This window comes from Bubalus bubalis, chromosome 22 (genome assembly GCF_019923935.1).
Source record: "Bubalus bubalis isolate 160015118507 breed Murrah chromosome 22, NDDB_SH_1, whole genome shotgun sequence".
Taxonomy (NCBI): domain Eukaryota; kingdom Metazoa; phylum Chordata; class Mammalia; order Artiodactyla; family Bovidae; genus Bubalus; species Bubalus bubalis.
The window spans coordinates 30647228-30668761 of record NC_059178.1 but is presented as its reverse complement, the minus strand read 5'-3'; the positions used below and the strand labels follow the sequence as shown (position 1 = coordinate 30668761).

At 40.0% G+C, this 21534-nt stretch overlaps 1 protein-coding gene across 5 annotated transcripts in view; it reads left to right on the top strand.

Annotated features, from left to right (window-relative positions):
* Window positions 1-21534, top strand: part of ZNF521 (zinc finger protein 521) — a 313446-nt gene that overhangs the window by 32156 nt on the left and 259756 nt on the right. For all 5 annotated transcript variants that reach the window (XM_025273511.3, XM_025273508.3, XM_025273509.3 and 2 more), the window contains one exon: window positions 178-357. Coding sequence is in view for 4 of the 5 variants with exons in the window: in XM_025273508.3 (XP_025129293.1) it covers window positions 178-357 (180 nt within the window). In the remaining variant the exon portion in view is untranslated. The remainder of the gene's footprint in view (window positions 1-177; window positions 358-21534) is intronic.

Here is a 21534-nt window from a genome sequence, read left to right as displayed (position 1 = left end):
TGACAGATTTTAGGGAAGACTCATTTTTTGATGCTTCTGAAATAAAATCTGCAATAAAGCCCTCCTTTTGCAGCTTCAAGGGAGAAGGTGTTTCTGTTTTTGGTAGCAAGATTAAAAGTGACTTGAAAAGAACCTATCTTTCAACCCCATACTTACAGTCTTGATTTCTTTTTTCAGACCCCAACTGTAAACTTGAAGACAAGACTGAAGATGGAGAAGCAATAGACTGTAAGAAGAGGCCGGAAGACGGGGAGGAGCTAGAGGACGAGGCTGTGCACAGCTGTGAGAGCTGCCTCCAGGTGTTCGAGTCACTGAGCGATATCACAGAACACAAGATCAATCAATGTCAGCTGACAGGTAAACAGTACTTATCACTTCTTGTCTCCTCACCCTGTTCTATTTCTGATTTTTTTTTTTTTCAGTTTGTTCCTTTCTCTTCTGTTGTCTTCCAGCTGTTTTATTCTTTCACTTGAGTACCTAGGTAAGTCTGGAAGTGCTTTAGAAAGACTTCTAAGATAACGGTTTATGGCAAATTCAGTGTTATAGTCATCCTTAGATTTTGAAGTGTACCTAGATTTTGATAGCTAATGGGTATGTTTTTGTTTCCTTTTTTAAAAAGCAACAGTGATGTATCTTTTAAACTATGTAGATGGAGAACCTAACATGGGGTGGCTAAGATAAAGTTTAAACATGCCTTCTGAATATGTTTTCCCAGAAGTTTAGCATGCATGAATTTCATTTAGTTTAAACGTCTCCTTAAGAAAACTTTTCCTCATCGGTCACTCTTTGCTGAGTTTAGTGCCTTTTTTGCCCTGTAAAGCCTGATGCTTAGTCATGAATATCACAGTGTTCAATGTGTGTGTTAACTTTTCCATCGCCCTCATTAGACTGGAAGCTCATGGGTGGCAGGAATGCTGTCTTGCTCATCACTGTATTCTCTAAGCCTTGCACAGTGCCTGGCCCACAGAAGGTGCTCACTTAAGTCATGGCAACTGTTCTCCTCTATGTTTCATGGTAAAAATCAGATTTAAAATGACAGGAAACAGGACATGTTCAAGTTAATGGTTCGATAAAAGTAAAACTCGGTTACCAAAGTTATACTCTCTTTAAAAATATATCTTGCAGGAACATATTATTACAAAGTTGGAGGGACATTTTATATATACATCCCTTTTTATAATCATGTCATTTTTCTCTTATTATTTGAAACTGACATTGCCCCGCTGTGTGTGTGTTTGTAGATCTCTTTCTCTTATTTTCCTAGCACAAATCTTTCTTCAACTAACCATGTGTAGGAAATATATTTGTTAGACAAGTGGTTCTGCAACTGTTTTCCACAGAATGTTGATAATTTTGCAAGATTTTAATAGGTGTTCCATTTAAACTAGGTTTCCTGAACAGATTATTATGGAAATATTGGATTAAATCCAATTAAATAGCCTTCTTTATTGAAGTGCACTGTTGCTTTGAAAAAGGGATTGCAGTGAGCATGTTTATTAGACTCTTCTTTCTTTTAGAAAACCTATTATCATCTTTTTTGGAATGTAAGTTTGAGAATCTATGAAGCTTATATAAACATTGGCTGTGTACATATTTTTTAGGGTTTTGATAACTTTTCTTTTGATATAATTCCAAACTTATAGAAAAATTGCAAAGATATTATATGTGACTCTCATTTACCACTTATCTGATTCACACATTGTTTATATTTTAGCCTCTTTGCTCTGTCATTGTCTCATTAATGTTTTTTTCTTAGTCATTTGAGAGAAGGTTGGAGACTTCACACCCTTCTAAATATATCCTGTGTACTTCCTAAGAATAAATACATTCTCTTACATGACTACAGCACACTTAATCAAAATGAGGGAAGTTCACATTTAACACAGAATACTGTTATCTAATCCACAACCAATATTTAAATTTCAACAGTTGTCCCAACAATGTCATTTCGAGGTTTTTGTTGGTTGTTTTGCTTTTTCTCCTCTGGGATTCAGGATCATGCATAACTTTTAATTGTCATGTTTCTCTTTTCTCCTTTCACCTGAAATGATCTCATTTTTTGAGAGTAACTCTCAGCATTTTATAAAATGCCTATTTATAATTGGGTTTGTTTGATGTTTCCTTATGGTTATATTCAGCTTCTATACTTCCATGGGGCTTCCCTGGTTGCTCACACAGTAAAGAATCTGCCTGCAGTGCAGGAGACCCAGGTTCGATCCCTGGAGAAGGGAATGACTATTCATTCCAATATTCTTGCTTGGAAAATTCCTGGACAGAGGAGCCTGGTGAAATGAAGTCCATGGGGTTGCAGAATCAGACAGGAGTGAGCAACTAAGAGTTGGACATACTTCCATGGCAGGAATACCACCAAAGTGATGTTGGGCCCTTCTCAGTTTATCAGGTCAGGAAGTATCTGACGTTGATTTTTACCAGTGTTGATGGGGTTAACACTGAATACTTGTTTTAAGTGGCGGGTCAGTGAACTCCGGGAGTTGGTGATGGACAGGGAGGCCTGGCGTGCTGCGATTCATGGGGTCGCAAAGAGTTGGACACGACTGAGCGACTGATCTGATCTGATCTGCCAACTTTCTCCAGTGTTCAAAAGTTGTTTTCCCTTGGTAAATACAATAAGTAATTTGTGGGAAGATACTTTGGGACTTCCCTGGTAGCTAAGTTGGTAAAGAATTAACCTGCAATGCAGGAGACCCTGGTTCAATTCCTGGGTCAGGAAGACCTCCTGCAGAAGAGATGGCTACCCACTCCAGTACTCTGGCCTGGAGAATTCCATGGACAGAGGAGCCTGGCAGGCTACAGTCCATGGGGTTGCAAAGAGTCAGACACGACTGAGCAACTTTCACTTTGACACTATGTAAATATTTTCATTCTCATGAAATATCCACTTTAGCTTTATAATTTTTGTATTTATTAGTTGACCGTAGACTACGATTTCTTATTCATTCATTGATTTTTGTGCTCATATCACTGTGGGCATTTGGATTTTTATTTTCTTTCATGGGTCATAATTCATTACTATCATTGCTTGCTCAGATTCACTGAAATTTGGTCAGTAGTAGTCCCTTCGAACTGGATCCTATGTCAGCTTAATATGTCTCTGTCTATTTGAGGATAGATTCAGTTTCTCCTTCAAACAGATGCTCCAGGCTCCTCATGTTCTAGTCCTAATCAATCTTCTGTCCAAGGAGCCCTGGTTCCTTCAAGAGGACCAAGGTATTTAGAAATCAAGATATGGGCACTACGTGTGCTCATTGATAAAGATACATCATTGGTTATAAACCATCTCAGCAGATAGAATGAGGAAATATATATGTGTATTTAGTGTAATGGGCTTCCCAAGTGGTGCTAATGTTAAAGAACCCACTTGCCAAAGCAGGAGACAACAAGAGATGAGGTTTCAATCCCTGGGTCGGGAAGATCCCCTGGAGGAAGGCATGACCACTCACTCCAATATTCTTCCTTGGAGAATCCCAGGAATAAGAGGAGCCTGGTGGGCTACAGTCCATAGGGTTGCAAAGAGTCAGACAGGACTGAAGTGACTTAGCACTTAGTATAATACCTGTATGATACAGCTTATAAAATGTATGTATACACAAATATATACACATATTTGTATTTTTCTCTCTCTAACAAGAGCCAATGTTTCTACTGATGCCCATCATTTCAATCTAGCACTTGTGGAACATCCCAGTCTTTTTTCTCTCCATGTTTGTTACTGCCTTCTCGAGTAGTGAGCCACCTAGCTTCCATTATCCTCAATATATGTACTCAATTGCTGAGTCTAGAACACACAGTAAGTAGTTTAAAATTGCTTACTCATATCATCAGGATAAGCAGGCCAACTGACTAGAGTTTAATAGTTGTTTATTGTTATTAATGCTATAATTTATAATGTAAGATTTATATAGAGTGAACTTTGTAAGTCTTCAGGGTACCATTTGATGAATTTTGATAAAATACATATACCCATGTGGCCCATATCCCTCTTAAGATCATTTCCTAGAAATTTCTCTACTCTTGACTCTTTTCCAGTCAGTAATGCTCCAGCAAAAGTAACTAGCTTTTAAGTTTTTACCTGCAGGTTTGTTTTGCCTCTTCTAGAAGTTCTAATAAGTACACAGTGTGTACTCTTATCGTGTGTCTGGTTTCTTTTGTTCAGCATACTATCTGCAAGATTCATTCTTGTACGTATAAGAAGTGTGTTCTTTTTTATTGCTGTGTAGTAGTCCAGCCTATGAATGTATCATCATTTGTTTTCCATTCTCCAATTGCTAGACATTTTGGTTATTTTAGTTTTTGGTTATCATAAATAAAGTTGTTGTGAACCTTCCTATACAGGTCTTTTTTGTGGATGTATGTTTTATTTCTCTTGAGTTAAGTAGGAGTAGAATTGCTGGATCACAGGGTAAGGTATATTTAACTCTGTGGAAAACTTCTAAATCTTGATCACCAGTGGTTGCACCATTTTCCACTTTTCACCGGCATTGTCTGAGAGTTCAAGTTGTGTGTCCTTGATAACATTTGTTTTGCTTGCCTTTTCAAGTTAAGCATTCTATTGGGTGTGTATAGGTATTCTTTGTGGATTTATTTGCATTTTCTAACTCATGTACACTTAATTGACTTCATTTAGTGCATTTTCTCCTCAGAATGCATAATTTTTGGAAAATCCCATTAAGTGCACCTTTAATATGATTCTATTTTCAGTGGAATAGCTTTAAAGGGAAGCTCTACTTATGTGGAATCAACACTAACTTTAGGGTGAAGACATGGGAAGGCAACTGATATGGCCAATTTAAACTATGCCAGCAAGAAATCTTACCTTAGGTGAGAAAAGTGTCTCTCTCGTGTGAAAGATTAAATTTAAAATTCAATATTAAAAAAGAAAAGCCTTCAAATTCTATTTAGTGTTTACCTTTTATTGAGTTCCTACCATGGAATTATCTTTATGTCCAGCTCTATGAAATAGAATAGAAGCAAAAAAAAAATTATTCCTGAATAACTTTATATATTGTATGCAGTAATATATTTCTTTATATATTATACAACTTTAATATCAGTGCAGAAAATGCTGATTTTTTTCAGCACATGGTATGGTGAAGATAATACCTATGGCTTAAAAATTCTTATTCCTCAAAACCCTCAAATCCTAATAAAATATTTGGTTTGTTTTAATCTTAAGCTTTCTAAAATCTTAGAATCCTAGTCTATGCTCACATCATTTTATCCCACAACATTTTAAACAAAGGAAGGAAAACAGAGGCATATGTATGATTTAATGAAATATTTCAGAAGACGTAAAGCTGATGGGCCTTGGTCCTGTTTATGATGTTCAGGGTGGTAGACGGATGAGGAAAAAGCAGAAATGGAAGATCAGGGAGAGAACAGAAGGGTAAGGAACAAAATTAGGAATGATTTACATTTGTTTAAAGTGTTAGAGTTCAAACTTGGGTCGACTAAGGGTACCCTTCAGTCTCTGCTCAACTCGAGTTTGAACTCGAACACTTTCAGTTCAGTTCAGTTGGGGTCGCAAAGAGTTAGACATGGCTGAGCAACTGACCCGAATTGAACTGAAAGTGTTAGAGTTCAAACTTGAGTTGAGTTGACTAAGGGTATCCTTCAGTCTGGGCTTCCCAAGTGACACTACCAGTAAAGAATCCGCCTGCCAGTGCGGGAGACAGAAAAGATGCGGGTTTGATCCCTGGGTTGGGAAGACTCCCTGGAGGAGGGCGTGGCTCTCTACTGCAGTATTCTCACCTGGAGAACTCCATGGACAGAGGAGCCTGGCAGGCTACAGTCCATGGGGTCCCCAAGAGTCAGACACCACTGAAGGAGCTCAGCAAGCACGCATGCACACACACCCTTCAGTCTAATCTGGAAGAGATTAAAGACACTGGTAGCATTTTAATTAAAAAAGTAATATGGTGCTTTTACCTTCTTCCTTGATTAAAACCTTTTACTCTAAGTTAGAAGGTCCTACTCTTCCTAATTTAGTTTCCTGCTGCTTGAGTTAACTCTTGGTGCTTCTTTTTTTTCTAGAGGACAAAATGTTAGTCTAGTATTTGGGGTTTTTTTCCCCTTTAATTTTACTCTTTTATTTTTCACTTTTTTTTCTTTTAATTTCATGTAGTCTCATTTGTATCTTTGTTAATTTTCCTTTGCTTCTTCTTATCCTTATTTCAAGACTCTTCATTTCCTTGTTGTCTTTATACATCCCCTCTTTGTTTTCTCTCTGGCTGTGTTATAGTCTCTTGCTGTTTTCTCAGTTTTCTTCTTTACTCCTTTTGGCTTCCCTTCTGTTAATCTTGAAGTCTTTACTTACGTGTGTGGTCACATCCATCTAGATCAGAGCCTTAAAATTTTTGGTGAATAGTTTGTATGAAGGAGAGGACAACTGGAAGTGTATAGGAGAGTTAGCTATCGAGTAGTTTGGGAGAGAAAAGTCTTAAAACCTGCTGATTTGCACATTAACAGAAAGCAGAGGTATTCTGTGGTCTGACACCTATGGGAGTTAGTCAGGGTAGTTTCACTCTGAACTGGGAGAAACCCTGCCATGAGTTTCCCATCCTGAACTGAGTGCTTGTGGTAACTTGAGATCAGTTCTTTGGTGACTCTCCTCCCCAAGGGGGAGCCTGCCAAGGTGAAAACTGACTCACTCCAAACTGAAAGTTTTGAAATCCTGGTACAGTCTTGCCAAGTGAGCCTAGACTAGACCTGGCCTTGGGAGACGAAGGTCAAATATGGACCAGGATGATCCATTTTAGACTCAGGTTTGAAAGTCAGCTCAGGCATCAGTTATGCCCCAGGTCAGTTCGTGAGTAGGCACCAGTGGCCTGGGCTGAACTCACAGACAGTGGACCAGCAAGGGCGCAGAGATCTCGGGGATCACACCCACAGTTCATGTGGTATATCCCTGAGGGGGATTCTGGAAGGTGAGTGCTGTTCTGGACAAGCATCTGGCCCAGGAAGCAGCAGAGCGGTCCCTTAGGATAATGAGGGGACGGGATGGCCTTCTTTTTTGTCTCCCAAGGCAATTGCCCTCTAGTCTGCAATCCAAGATGAACAAATAAATCTTATCTCATCCCTGCTTGAAGGTATAGGGGGAAAGATGGAAATATTAAACCCTGCTCTTCAGCTGTAGCAGTAGTTGGAAAGCACCTGTCTCGCCCCAGCCATGCTCTGTTTTTCCTGGAGGCTGGGAAGGGAGGGAAATCAACACTAATGCTGTTGGGACTCTCTGATGCAGAAGACAGATTATCAAAATATATATTTAAAGAAGGAAAAGCACAGAGAACCTCTCATTTTCCTAATCCACAAACCCTATCATTTCTTGCCAATTCCCTCAGGGGGTAGGGAGGGCTGGAAGCCAGAGGGGTCTCATCACACTTCTCAACAAAGATTTAATAGCAGGGTGCTGGGGGGTGGGGGGAAGGCTGAGATTATGGAGACTTTATTATGCTTACAAAACTGAGTAAGAACCAGCATTGTAAATCGTCAGAACTAAGCTACACTTAACAGGATAAATGTGTAAAGTGCATTTGGTAATACTGTATGCTTGTTGTTCTGAGCCATTTTTCTCTTCTCTCCTGCTAATTTGCAAACTTGAGTTGTCTGTGAAGTGTTCTTTCACATCATTAATGTGAATTGCCTGGGTGCAAATGCAGAAAAGCTAAACAGCACCGTGTTAGTTCTTAACCCTCTGGCCCACCATACTACTGGTGAGAGGGGTAGGTAGAGGTTTGTGCGACTGCAAGGTGGTTGTATTTTCGGAGAATATATCTGTAGATTACATTGATTAACCCTAGCCAGATCTGTGAGTCCTTTACCAATATTGGTATTGTGCAGGTTCACAGTTTTGAGGAAAAGTCACTGAACCAATGATTGGACACCACGTCAGTATAAAATAGCATGTTCACTTAATTTGATTTTAAGAGTTAATGAGGCTTCTTGGAAGCTTCACATAGATTTTGTGAACTGAAGACTTTTTTTAGACATCTGGGTTGTTGTTTTTTTTTAACTAAAGAATTTAAAGAAAAAGTGAAAGTGATTGAACATGTGTTATATAGCTGTGGGAATTTAAATACTGGTTGGTTTCACTTGACAATCAAGTACTCTTAACAGCAAGTTTGGTTTGCATTGGGAATAAGGAAAAGGAACATTTTATTGAATGAAGCATAGTTTTCACAGAAGCATATTGAAACTGTTTTTAGAACTTCTTTGTTTTGCTGTTTTCCTTTTCAAATCATTAGTTGAAATAAGTTACATGAAATAAATGTGATATTTTAACACTTTAGCTTATATTAATTAGGCTTAAGGCATTATACCTTTGGTTTGCATATTTCTACATTGATTTCTTTATTAATTCATTATTCGTGCTTTGTTATTATTCATTATATATTAATTAATTATCTATTTATATATTAATTAGGCTTATGCTATGCTATGCTATGCTATGCTAAGTCACTTCAGTCGTGTCCGACTCTGTGCGACCCCATAGATGGCAGCCCACAAGGCTCCCCCATCCCTGGGATTCTCCAGGCAAGAACACTGGAGTGGGGTGCCATTTCCTTCTCCAATGCATGAAAGTGAAAAGTGAAAGTGAAGTCGCTCAGTCGTGTCCGACCTCTAGCGACCCCATGGACTGCAGCCTACCAGGCTCCTCCGTCCATGGGATTTTCCAGGCAAGAGTACTGGAGTGGGGTGCCATTGCCTTCTACAATTAGGCTTAAGGCATTATATATTTTATTTTCCTATTATCCTCTGTTTTGATCAATTTCTTGTTTCCTACCCAAAATATTTCCTTAGTGTTTTTTAGCCTACTTCATTCTTCAGATCCTTCTAAGTCCACCAAATGCAATTCGTGGCCTCTACAGATTGGGTTTCCATGGTGGCTCAGATGGTAAAGAATCTGCCTGCAATGCAGAAGACATGGGTTTGATTCCTGGGTTGGGAAAATCCCCTGGAGAAGGGAATGGCAACCCACTCCAGTATTCTTGCCTGGAGAATCCCATGGACAGAGGAGTCTGGCAGGCTACAGTCCATGGGGTGGCAAAGAGTCAGACATGACTCAGCAATTAACACTTTTCACGTTCCCCAGCCCCTTCTCCACATGCTTCTTATTTTTCAGACCAGTAGTTTCCAATATTTTTGATTAAACATATATAGGATACATCTTCAAAATATGTATTTATCAATATGTTACATAGATACATGTATGATACAACACTCAAAAAATAGAAATTGAAAAATGAGGTGAAGATGACATAGATTTTAAAAATAAATGTATGTTGTTTTGAAGTTCTGATATAGGTTCATTTATTTTGACAATTTATTTTAATGGTTGTGAGAACTAATAGAGCTATCTCAGAAAACCACAAAGAGAAAACATATGTTACTACACTTCTCGCTGAGGTTCATAATTATCAATGGTGTCTCTCAGCCCATATTTCAGATAGCTTTCCTGATCATCTCAATTTTGTTTTGCCAAATCACATCTGATTAAATTGTTTGTATTAATATCTTCTCCCTCTTCATTCAGTGGCTGACAAAGAGCATTTACTGGGAGTGGAGAGGCTAGACTCGCCATTTTCTTGTTGATTACTTGTGCTCACCTGTCAACATCCCGCGGTTGCCTTGCAGAAAACTTTAAAAATCACTTGTCAAAATTTGAGGATTCTGTGTGAATTAGATGAGTGAACATTAAACAAGGTGATCAGCAAGCCTGTTTCACTGGGCACAGGACGCTGCGCTATTTTGAGATGTGGGAACGGAGTGGCAGGGCAAGGGCACCCAGGATGACAGGAGTACTATTTGTCTTCTTACTCTCAGGATGTTGTTCCTGGGTGGCTATTTATGGCTGATGTCTCTTCTGATTGTTGCTAAATATTCAGGCTATCTTTTCTATCCCAGGACGTATACCCTGTATTTGAGAGACCACTGTTCTTGACTGTCATTGACCTCATCATATGAAAAACAACTCACCAAGTCTGTGCTCCTCTCAGTTTCAGAGAAAGTGGTGTGGCTCAGTATGTCAGTTCCTTGGTCTAGCAGGACCATGACCTAAGTTCCTCTACGCGTTTATCAGAGATAAAGCAATTGTCCACAATTGGTTCCAACCTCGAACTTTGGTTGACTGAGCTCCTTTTTCTGGTTTTAGAGGAGTCGGTTGCTATAAAAGGCTTGTTATTTCCATATTGCTTGGGCTGCAGCAAAACTTTGATATTAGTACATCATCTATTGTCCTTTTCTTGATATATTTGTGAAATTCTCTACCAAAACATGGATGTAAAATAATCATTTTCAGATCTGTTATTGTCTCAGTGCTTTTGAATACTTTGGGGCATTGTAATTGAGGTTTATGAAAGGGCTTTATGGATGAGGTATATTTTCCACTGTGAATGATGAGTTATTATATATATTAAAGTTAAATAGCTGGAATGTTGAATGGGTAGTGTAAGAAATATTTCTCCATATTTTTGATGTGCATTTTAAAATTAGGTGCTTTTATTGTCAGCCTGTTTTAATAATTTGTGAGTCACCAGAAAGCTACTGATTATCAACAGAAAGTTCCTAAAGGATGAAATCGCCTAGAAATAGAAAATAAATGGGTGAATTCACTGTATTTTTTTCAAGTAAGACCTAAGTGGAGAGTATTCTGTATTAGCTGTAACTGTATTTGCAAATTACCTGCTCCTTGATTAATCTGAGGTTTTTGGAATTAGCATTTTGAAATGAGTAGAACTCAAGAAGTGAAATAGCATTATTTGTCTGTGTATTAAAAATGTTACCTTTGGATGTCTTGTGGAACCACAGCTGTTTTAGAGAAATGGTCTGGCCTTAGTTGTGTAATTGATAATGAACATATTATCATCCAATTCTGTGGTTTCAGGATTTATTTGCCAAAAAATTGTAAATAAAATGTCAAGAACACAAGCCATGGGAGAATATCTTCAAGAATTTCCACCGTGTCCTTGATGGTCATTGATGGTAATTAAAGCTGTCAGTTTGCCCTGTGGAGAAGTGTAAAGATTATAAATGAAGGGCTGTATTTGGGATGTGGAAACAGTGGGGCCTCTTTTGTGGGGAAGATGAATTAAAAGAGACCAACTATTTGCTCGGCCCCTGTGCAGCCATTCAGCCTGTCTTGTAAGCAGAGCCGTGTTTAGCTATTCGGATACAGTCATGTGCACACAAGAGCTATGCCACGTGTAGCCTGTTCTTGAACGTGAAATTCAACATGATAAAACCTGGAGGTTGAATTTTTACAGTTTTGCATGACTGCAATTTTTTTTTTTTACATTACTATACTTAAGATGCTTGTGACCAATATCTACTTCCTTTATAAGACAGTGAATTGATAAGAAAAGTAGACTCTTTCCCGGTCCTTTCTCTTTGTGTGAAGTCTATGTCTGGGTCTCTTGTCTTTGGGGAATGGCAGGGATGTCACAGAGATCTGTGACCTCTTAATAGGGCCTTGGGAGGGTAAGGCAGGAATCAGGGTACACTGTGCCTCAGGCCTTAGTTCCTTTAAACTTCAAGGAATTGGATGGAACTCTTCACTCCTCCTTTCTTTCAGCTTTACCTTCAGGGGAAATTGATCGATTAGAGGTGATTATTTCACAAACTCTGAACCCTCTTCCCCTCTTTGTTCCAACTGGAGCTCCTCAAAGTTTAAAGGGATTGTGTCCCCAGGGTGAATTATAGAATGAATTTAAGTAGATTATTGGGTAGAACTCTTTGAACACATGTTAAAAGTGCTAAAACATATATTGGGACAGAAGGAAATACGTGGAGCAAAAGGATAAGGTAACATTTGTTTCAAAATAATTATAATGTAATTATTTGGGATATTTTTGAGCAAATGATTAGCTGTTAGAAGGCAGAATCATAGTAGTGCCTCAAACCAAGAAAATAATAGAGTCAACAAATGGACAGTTGTGCAAACTCTGGATGGTAAGACCCTGAGGACCAAAGGCAACCATGGGTGACCGGGTTTATACATGTCCTCCATTACACAGAGCAAGCTTCTACTAACTGATGACTTTTAGTTTTTTCTATTAACTAATAACTTCTAGTAACTTCTTTGTTTAACAAAAAAAATGATCTATGTCTAGTTTGCTTTTTGCATGTGTGATATATTTACCTTATCAGCACTGTGGACCTTATTTGAATTATGTTTAATACATCAATTTAATTTTTCCCCCTTTAACACAATCTAGTTTCTAGACTCGTACCTACCCACAGAGCAGTATTAGCTCCCCCTGGTGACTAAATAAAAATGTAGACAAGGATGATTGCGGTGACGAGCTTCATTAACTTTAAATTGCATCATTAGTATTAGGATGTATACAGTTGGCAAGTACACTGAACTATTTTCCAAAAAGAAAAAAATTCCAGTTAGTCTTGAGAAATGTCCATTTTCATGGAAGTTTATTTACATGATGAAGGCTGGTCAGTTTTATGAGGCTTTCCTGGAGTTCTGTCCATTTTAATGACACCACCGCTTATGGTTTCTGGTGTGGGAGATGTTAGAATACAGAGCAGATTCAGATCTTCTGTAAATTGGGGGCTGAATAGAGACACAGACAATGAAAGTAAGAGCAGCTACCAATTTGCCTGTCTCTATCATTCTTACAAAATAACCTTTCAATAGAAAAGCTTATCATTGTTAAAATTATTTAAAAGTTGTGTCCCTTGGATGGACCTAGAGACTGTCGTATAGAGTGAAGTCAGAAGGAGAAAAACAAATATCGTATATTAACACACATATGTGGAATCTAGAGCAATGGCAGAGATGATCTCCTTTGCAAAGCAGCTATAGAGACCCAGATGTAGAGAACAGATGTATGGATACCAAGGGGGGTTGGGGAGGGTGGGGTGAATTGGGAGATTGGGATTGACATATACACACTGCTAATACTATATGTAAAATAGGTCACTAATGAGAGCCTCCTATACAGCACAGGAAACTCTACCCAGTGTTTCGTGGTGACTTAAATGGGAAGGAGATCCAAAAAAGAGGGAATATATGTATGTGTATGGCTGATTCATTTTGCTGTACAGCAGGAAGTAACACAACACTGAAGCAACTATTCTCCAATAAAAATTAGTTAAAAAATTTTTTTTAGAAAACGAGTAAATTACAGCTGTCTCTATTTAAAAAAAATAAGGTTGTTTCCATGTTTTGGCTATTGTGAATAACTCTGGGATGAACATAGAAAGGCAGGTATTTCTGCAAGATCCCAATTTCAGATCCTTTGATTGTAAACTCACGTATAAGCTGAGTGACTTCCAGGGGTTCTAATGCACAACATTGTAGTTATAGATAATTATACTCGAATGTATACTTGACGGTTACTGATAGAGTAGATCTTAAGTGTTCTCATCACAACAAAGAAATGGTAATTATGTGAGGTGATAGAAGTGTTAACAAAACCCACCGTGGTAATCATTTGCAATATGTAAGTCTGTCAAGTCATCACAAACTTATACACTGTTATATATCAATTCTATCTCAGTAAAGCTGGAAAAAATAAAATTTGGGGGGCAAAAAGCACTGTTACACATTGAAATACTAAGGTGTAATTTTTTGTTACCAACTCAAGAAAACATTTTTCCAATTTAATTTATCAGTTACTTAAAGTGTATATTTGTATTACTTGGATTGCTTTCCAACTTAATTCTTATAGTTTACTTTCTGAAAAATTCCTCCTCATTATAATTACCAGTTTGACAGACTTTTAAGAATGCTTTTGTGATCTCTTTGAAAAGAAACTTGTCAGGTCTGTCATATACTTACCACAGTCAACCCTCGTGTCCTCAGGTTCTACATCTTTAATTCAACCACCGTCTTCAGATTCAACCAGTCCATAGATTGAAAATATTCAGTAGAAAAAATTCCAGAAAGTTACAAAAAGCAAAACTTGAATTTGCCTTGTACTCTGGCAACTATTTACATATAATTTAGATTATTTACACAGAATTTACAAGGTATTACATATTATAAATTTAGAGATGATTTAAACATGATAAGCTGAGGTTATGTGCAAATATTAGGGACTCAAGCATACATGGAGTTTGGTATCTTCTGGGGTGTTCTAGAATCAATCCCCCAAGGATACCCAGGGATGATTGTATTTCTTACATGTAATTTTATTTTCTATGAAAAAGTATTTGCTTTATACCAGTATTTCATATTGATTTTCAGAAAGCAGTGTCTGTGACTGTTAAGTTCTGGTTTAATATTTTATGTTAAATATTATATATTATTATGCATTCAGAAGGGAAGACTTAAAATTTTCTCCGAGAGCTAATATTTGACTTGTTCTTTTGCTCCTCCTACTCTTCGTCTCCCTGTAATTTAGCGCTTCCCCCTCCTCCATCATATTTTGTTGTTTGTTTGTTTCTTTTTCTTTTCTTCCTTTTCCAAGGCCTTATTTTTAGGGTAGGAGCCACATCTCTCTATTACGAGAAAGGGTATAATCTTCTAAACTCAATCACTTCTTAGGTGAAACTTCTTTTGGAGTTATTGATATCATTTTGTCATTTGGCCTGAAGTGATGGTCTGGTTATCAAGTAGCACCGCTGAACACAGCCCCTCTTCCTTACCTGGTTTTTTTCTCCCTCCTTCCATTATTTCTGTTACTTCCTTCCTCAAGCAGATGGTCTGCCCTTTGCAGTTCATTTGTCGCATGCCTTGCAAAAAAGCAAAGGACCACGCTTTGCCTAAACTTGTACTGGTGTTCACTCAGAGGTGACCTCATGATGAAACAGTGATAACTTTCTTCTTGTGAGTATCAGCTTAAAACTGACATGTGTTTATTAATACAGATGTTATTACATTGATTAGATACTGCAGTTGGGCTTAGTACAATGAAAAGTACATGTCTCCATTCCTTTTTACACTAAAAATATCATGCAGAGATAGTGAAATGACTAGCACCTCACTATAGTTTTTTTTTTTTCCCCTACATACTACTGTGCATTTGGGACTTGCCAGGTGGCATTAATGATAAAGAACCTGCCTGCCAGTGTAGGAGACATGAAGAGACATGGGTTTAATCCCTGAGTCCAGAAGATCACCTAGAGGAGGGCATGGCAACCCACTTCAGTATTCTTATCTGGAGAATTTCAAGGACAGAGGAACTTGGCAAGCTAAAGTCCATAGCTGTCGCAGAGTTGGACACCACTGAAGCAACTTAGCATGCAACATGCTATGCATTTATCAGCAGTTCAATTCAATAAACATTTATCAAGTTTCTACTATTTGTCAAATAACTACTGGGCGTGGAAGGCCTAAAATATTCTGGGAGAAAAAAAATGGTTGAGGGTGGGTCTCTGAGTGTAACCTGGACTCAGGTATGGCTTCCTGAAGTATGTGATGCCTTCAGTGGTGAGAGAGTTCTCTAGTGAAGACAGGTGGGGAGGGGCGTTTCAGGCAGACAAAAGGGAAAGAAAAATAGGAAAGAGAGGCAAAACAGCATAGTATCTGCTGGGGCAATGTCAAGGTAGAGCAAAGTACAAGATTGGGAAGTAGTGAGAGAATATGAATGTATTAGTCAACTAGATGGAGAAGGCAATGGCACCCCACTCCAGTACTCTTGCCTGGAAAATCCCATGGATGGAGGAGCCTGGTGGGCTGCAGTCCATGGGGTCGCTAAGAGTCAGACACGACTGAGCGACTTCATGTTCACTTTTCACTTTCATGCATTGGAGAAGGAAATGGCAACCCACTCCGGTGTTCTTGCCTGGAGAATCCCAGGGACGGGGGAGCCTGGTGGGCTGCCGTCTATGGGGTCACACAGAGTCAGACACGACTGAAGCGACTTAGCAGCAGCAGCAGCAGCAGCAGTGAACTAGAGGATTCACTCTTATTCCAACCACGTGGCTACTGACTAGAGACATGGGCCTAGTCACCACACCACAGGCTTCTCTGTAGGGTTGCTTCCTGCCTGGCAGCTAACTTTCCCCAGAATAAGTTAAGAGGAAAAGGTATGGATAATAGGAGGCAGGGGGACGGAAGCTGCAATGTCTCTTATGGCCTAATCTTGGAAGTGACATTTCTTCTGCTGTATTCTATTACTGATCACACAGACCACCCCGGGTATGATATGAGAAGGAATTACACAAAGGCATGAATGCCAGGAGGTGGGGTTCACTGGAGGCCATTTTGAAAGCTGGTTAGTTCAATGAACCGGAAAGGGAAGGTGGGTCTGGCCATGGCAGGACCACACTAGGAAGTTAAATTTGATCCTTTGCCTTGTGCTTTTCCAAGTGCTCTGAGGAACCTCACAGGTATACATCATCCAGGGAGGCATGGAGGTAAGGAGTAGAGTTATCAGCGCTCTTCCATTCCTTGAAACCAGAACAGCCCAGGCTGGAATTGTTTTATATAATAGAGGTTTTATATAATGGAGATTCAAGTAAGGTTTCATTTTTGTATTGAGTTTAGAAGCTTAAGAATATTTGATACTTACTGTTTTAGGCAGTGAATAGCCATGGAAGGTTTTACGCTGTGCAGGGAGGGCGGGAAATACATGCTCAGATTGGACTGCGTGTGGACCTATAGATTTAATGGGGAAAATAGGGGGCGGGGAGAGGGATTCCAATCAGTCAGCTCTTGCGATGGCCCTAATAAGAGCTGCTGCTTCTGCTGCTGCTAAGTTGCTTTGGTCGTGTCTGACTCTATGCGACCCCATAGATGGCAGCCCACCAGGCTCCCCCATTCCTGGGATTCTCCAGGCAAGAATATTGGAGTGGGTTGCCATTTCCTTTTCCAATGCATGAAAGTGAAAAGTAAAAGTGAAATCTCTCAGTCGTGTCCGACTCTTAGCAACCCCATGGACTGCAGCCCACCAGGCTCCTCCGTCCATGAGCAGATGGGGCCAAAACCAGTGCTGTGGTCATGGAAGTAAAGTGGAGGACCAAATTCAATAACTATTTAGAGGGTAAAATCATTCAGATGTAGAGACGGATGCATTTTGCTGCATAAGAGCAAAGAAAAGATTAGAAGACGCCCCAGTCTGGTGCATTGAGTGACCATCACCTGATACCAGGAATGAGAAGGAAACAGGATTGAAAGTTAGGATAGTAAATTCACTTTTGCTCCTGTTAAATTTGAGATACTCTCCTCACTCAAATTGTTTGAAACAGTGATTTTTTACATAGGCCAGAACCCAGAGGTAGACTTTAGGCCACTTGTACTTTCTGTTTCCTTGAGACCTGGTTTAGTTTTCAGTTATCTAAGTTTCTTTCCTAGCTTGCTCCCATTTTTGAAACACTGTTTCTTATCTGGAAACAGTGGTTCCAATGGAACCCTTGGTTCCAATAATGGAGAACCCTCTTCCTCAGGTTGGTTACTTCATACATGTTGGCTGCCCCTGTAAGACCCCTTGTAGCTGGGGGTGTTACAGCAGGTGGAAATGACCCCTTGAAAAAGCAAAGGTGCTTCTCTGGTGGCTCAGATGGTAAAGGATCTGCCTGCAATGAAGGAGACCCGGGTTAGATCCCTGGGTCGGGAAGATCCCCTTGAGAAGGGAATGGCTTCCCACTCCAATATTCTTGCCTGGGAAATCCCATAGACAGAGGAGCCTGGTGGGCTCTAAATGTCTGAAAACTTGAAGGTTGACTAGTGTTCTTTTCTCTCAAGATGAGGAATTTTGACATCTGAGGCTTTGTGGAATCCAGCAAACGGATGCTAAGAAGAATGCTCTGTTCTCACAGGATTAGAACAGTGAGTTTTCCTTTTTAGAAATATATACTATGTGATAGTCACTCAGTCATGTCAAAGTCTTTGCGACCCCATGGACTATTGCCTATCAGGCTCCTCTGCCCATGGAATTCTCCAGGCAAGAATACTGAAGTGGGTAGCCATTCCCTTCTCCACGGGATTTGACCCAGGAATTGAACCCATGTCTCCTGCATTGCAAGCAGATTCTTTACCATCTGAGATGCCAGGGAAAGTGAAAGTGAAGTCAGCTCAGTCGTGTCCGACTCTTTGCAATCCCATGGACTGTATCCTACCAGGTTCCACCGTCCATGGGATTTTCCAGGCAAGAATACTGGAGTGGGTTGCCATTTCCTTCTCCAGGAGATCTTCCCAACCCAGGGATTGAACCTGGGTCTCCTGCATTGTAGGCAGATGCTTTACTGTCTGAGTCACCAGGGAAGCCACAAGATGCCAGGGAAGCCCAGCATATATATACTAAGGTCCATCTCTATAGGAAATATTACTCCTTAGGAATTATTTGTTATGCCCACCAGCACCTACCTCATACCACACCTCACAAAAGCAATTTCCAAATAGATTTAAGTTTACTCTTCTTTTTTTTTTGCTTGGAATCTGTGACCATCCTGTGAATCTTAACAGGTTGCTTTATGGCTGATTTTCAGAGTTATAGTTCCCATCACCTTCCTTAATATTATTTTCATTAACAAACTCCATTAACTTAAAAAAAATCAATGTAATCATTTGGTAGTAATTAATTCTTACCAAACTTTGAAAGGAAAAATGAATTAACAAAACTTCTGAAATCTTAAAATAGGTAAAAAGAGCTGTGTCGATATCAGTGTATAATGTACAGAGTGCTGGGCTCTGGAAGTTGGCTGCCCCATGTTAGCATTTCTCCGCAAACTGTGTGGTCTTAGGTAGATGACTTAAATGTTTAATCTAAAATGCCCTTATCTGTGAAGTAGGGGCAATCATAAAAAGGGAATAATATTGCCAGTCTTGTAGGATTGTGGTGACTAAATGAGATGACAGATGTGTCATCTAGTAAGGTGCTTGGTACCCAGTGGATGCTTAAAGGAGGTAATGATTCCTTTAAAGATATGTCACATGATTCAGATTCCAGACTTGAATATCTTCCAGAAACCTGAGAGGTTTCAGAAGAGTTAGTGTGACTTAATACCTGCTAATGTCTTAAATTCTACCCTTTTTAAAATTCAAAAGAGACTTATGTATGATTGATGCTAGAGAGAATGAGGTGAGGGGTAAATAAGGATTAGTTTAATTAAACATGCTCATTACCATTTTAGTAAGACCTTAATGTTCAGATTTGTATGGAAGAGACATCATCCCCGATGGCTCAGCAGAAGAATCTGCCTGTAATGCAGGAGATGTGGGTTCGATCCCTGAGTCCGGAAGATCTCCTGGAGGAGAGCATGGCAACCCACTCCAGTATTCTTGCCTGGTAAATCCTATGGATAGAGAAGCCTGGCAGGCTACAGTCCTTTGGATTGCAAAGAGTAGGACACAACTGAAGCAACTCAGCATGCTCGCACGCGTTCTAACTTCATTATATATAAAATACTAAAAATTAAGACCCTGACATAAGTTTTTGGCCTGAACTCTGGTGTGTGTAAGTATAAGAAAGATAGTTGTATTGATGCAATGGATATCATGTTATCTTCATAGCTTATTTAGTCAGTGTCACAGAATTTTCCCCCACGTTTTTTTAGAATGTTTTTTTAAAAATTCTCCCTGGTTTTGTGGATTAGCTCAAAATTTATAAAATATTAATTTTAGTTTAGTGCGATTAAAAATATTCACACCTTCCGTTACCAGGCATGCATAAGCATCATGAAATTGGTCTGGCAGTAGTAGAGGCTCTGATGATAAATGCTTTGGAAAATCATCTGGTATAAGTGAATTCATTTAAATGTGGGAGATTTGTACTTCTGTTTTCTAGGGGAAAAGAGCCTAGAGAAAAGCATTTGTGCAACGAGTAACCATAAAAAGAGTTGGCTATTTTTGCAGGGCATCAGCTATTAAAGAGAGGTGTTGGGCTTCCCAGGTGACTCAGTGGTAAAGAACTTGGCTGCCAAGTAGGAGATGCCGGTTTGATCCCTGGGTCAGAAAGATCTTCTGGAGAAGGAAATGGCAACCCACTCCAGTATTCTTGCTGGGAAATCCCATGGACAGAGGAGCCTAGCCTGGTGGGTACAGTCTATGGAGTCACAAAGAGTCCGATATGACTTCGTGACTAAACAACACAACAAACCATTAAAGCAATGTACTTAGCGTGGACACATTTGTATTAGTGAGTCTTTACTGTGTTCCCATCTTCTGCTGCGCATTGTGAGGGCACAAAGAAATGTGAATCTGTATTTACAAAAGGTCTTACTGGGCACTTGATGAACAAAACACACGTGCCTAAAAATGTAATATTGTTGTGGTGCTGTGTTGTAAAATGGCTAATGTAAGTGCTAAGCTCTATGAATGTCCAAAAAAGGGAATGGAAAGTGTGTAGAGTAGCTGGCAGGGAGGCCTTGCTGAAAATGCCCAAGGCGCCCTCCACCTGAGACACCATGGCGAGGTGGGGGGGAGGGGCACTAAGGCAAGATGGTGCATCCCAGGCAGAGAATTGCTGATGGAGGAAAAAAAGACTTTGAGTTAAATTTTTGATATCTCATCCAGAAAATAATTTCACCGGACAGAGAGGCCTGACAGGCTACAGTCCAATGGGTGGCAAAGCCTCGGACACGACTAAGCAACTAAGCATGTGTGTGTACACACACACACACACAGGCACTGTGTCACAGGAAGTCATGCACTCAAGAGTGTTTAAGAGTTCAAAGCAAGGCCCAGTGCCTGTAAAAGTGCTGTGCTGGGCTTAGTCACTCAGTCCTGTCCGACTCTTTGTGACTGTGGGCTGTAGCCTGCCAGCCTCCTCTGTCCATAGGTGCTCTCCAGGCAAGAATACTGGAGTGGGTTGCCATGCCCTCCTCCAAGGGATCTTCCCAACCCAGGGATCAAACCCAGGTCTCCTGCATTGCAGGTGGATTTTTTACCATCTGAGCCACTAGGAAAACCCAAGAACACTGGAGTGGGTAGCCTATCATTTCTCCAGGGGAACTTCCTGTCCCAGGATTAAACCAGAGTCTCCTCCCTTGCAGGAGGATTCTTTACCAGCTGAGCTACCTGGGAAGCCCAAAAGTGCTGTGAAATGAAAGTTGCTCAGTTGTGTCCGAATCTTTGTGACTCCATGGACTATACAGTTCATGGAATTCTCCAGGCCAGAATATTGGAATGGGTAGTCAATACCTTCTCCAGGGGATCTTTCCAACCCAGGGATTGAACCCAGGTTTCCAGCATTGCAGGAAGGTTCTTTACCAGCTGAGTCACCAGGGAAGCCCAAAAGTGCTGTCAGACACTTCAGTTCACTTGCTCAGTTGTGTCCGACCCTTTGCGATCCCATGGACTACAGCACACCAGGCCTCCCTGTCTATCACCAACTCCTGGAATTTACCCAAACTCATGTCCATTGAGTCGGTGATACCATCCAACCATCTCATCCTCTGTCATCCTCTTCTCCTTCAGCTTCAATCCTTCCCAGCATCAGGGTCTTTTCCAATCAGTCAGTTCTTTGCATCAGGTGGCCAAAGTATTGGAGTTTCAGCTTCAACATTAGTCCTTCCAATGAACACTCAGGACTGATCTCCCTTAGGATGGACTGGTTGGATCTCCTTGTAGTCCAAGGGACTCTCAAGAGTCTTCTCCAACACCACAGTTCAAAAGCATCA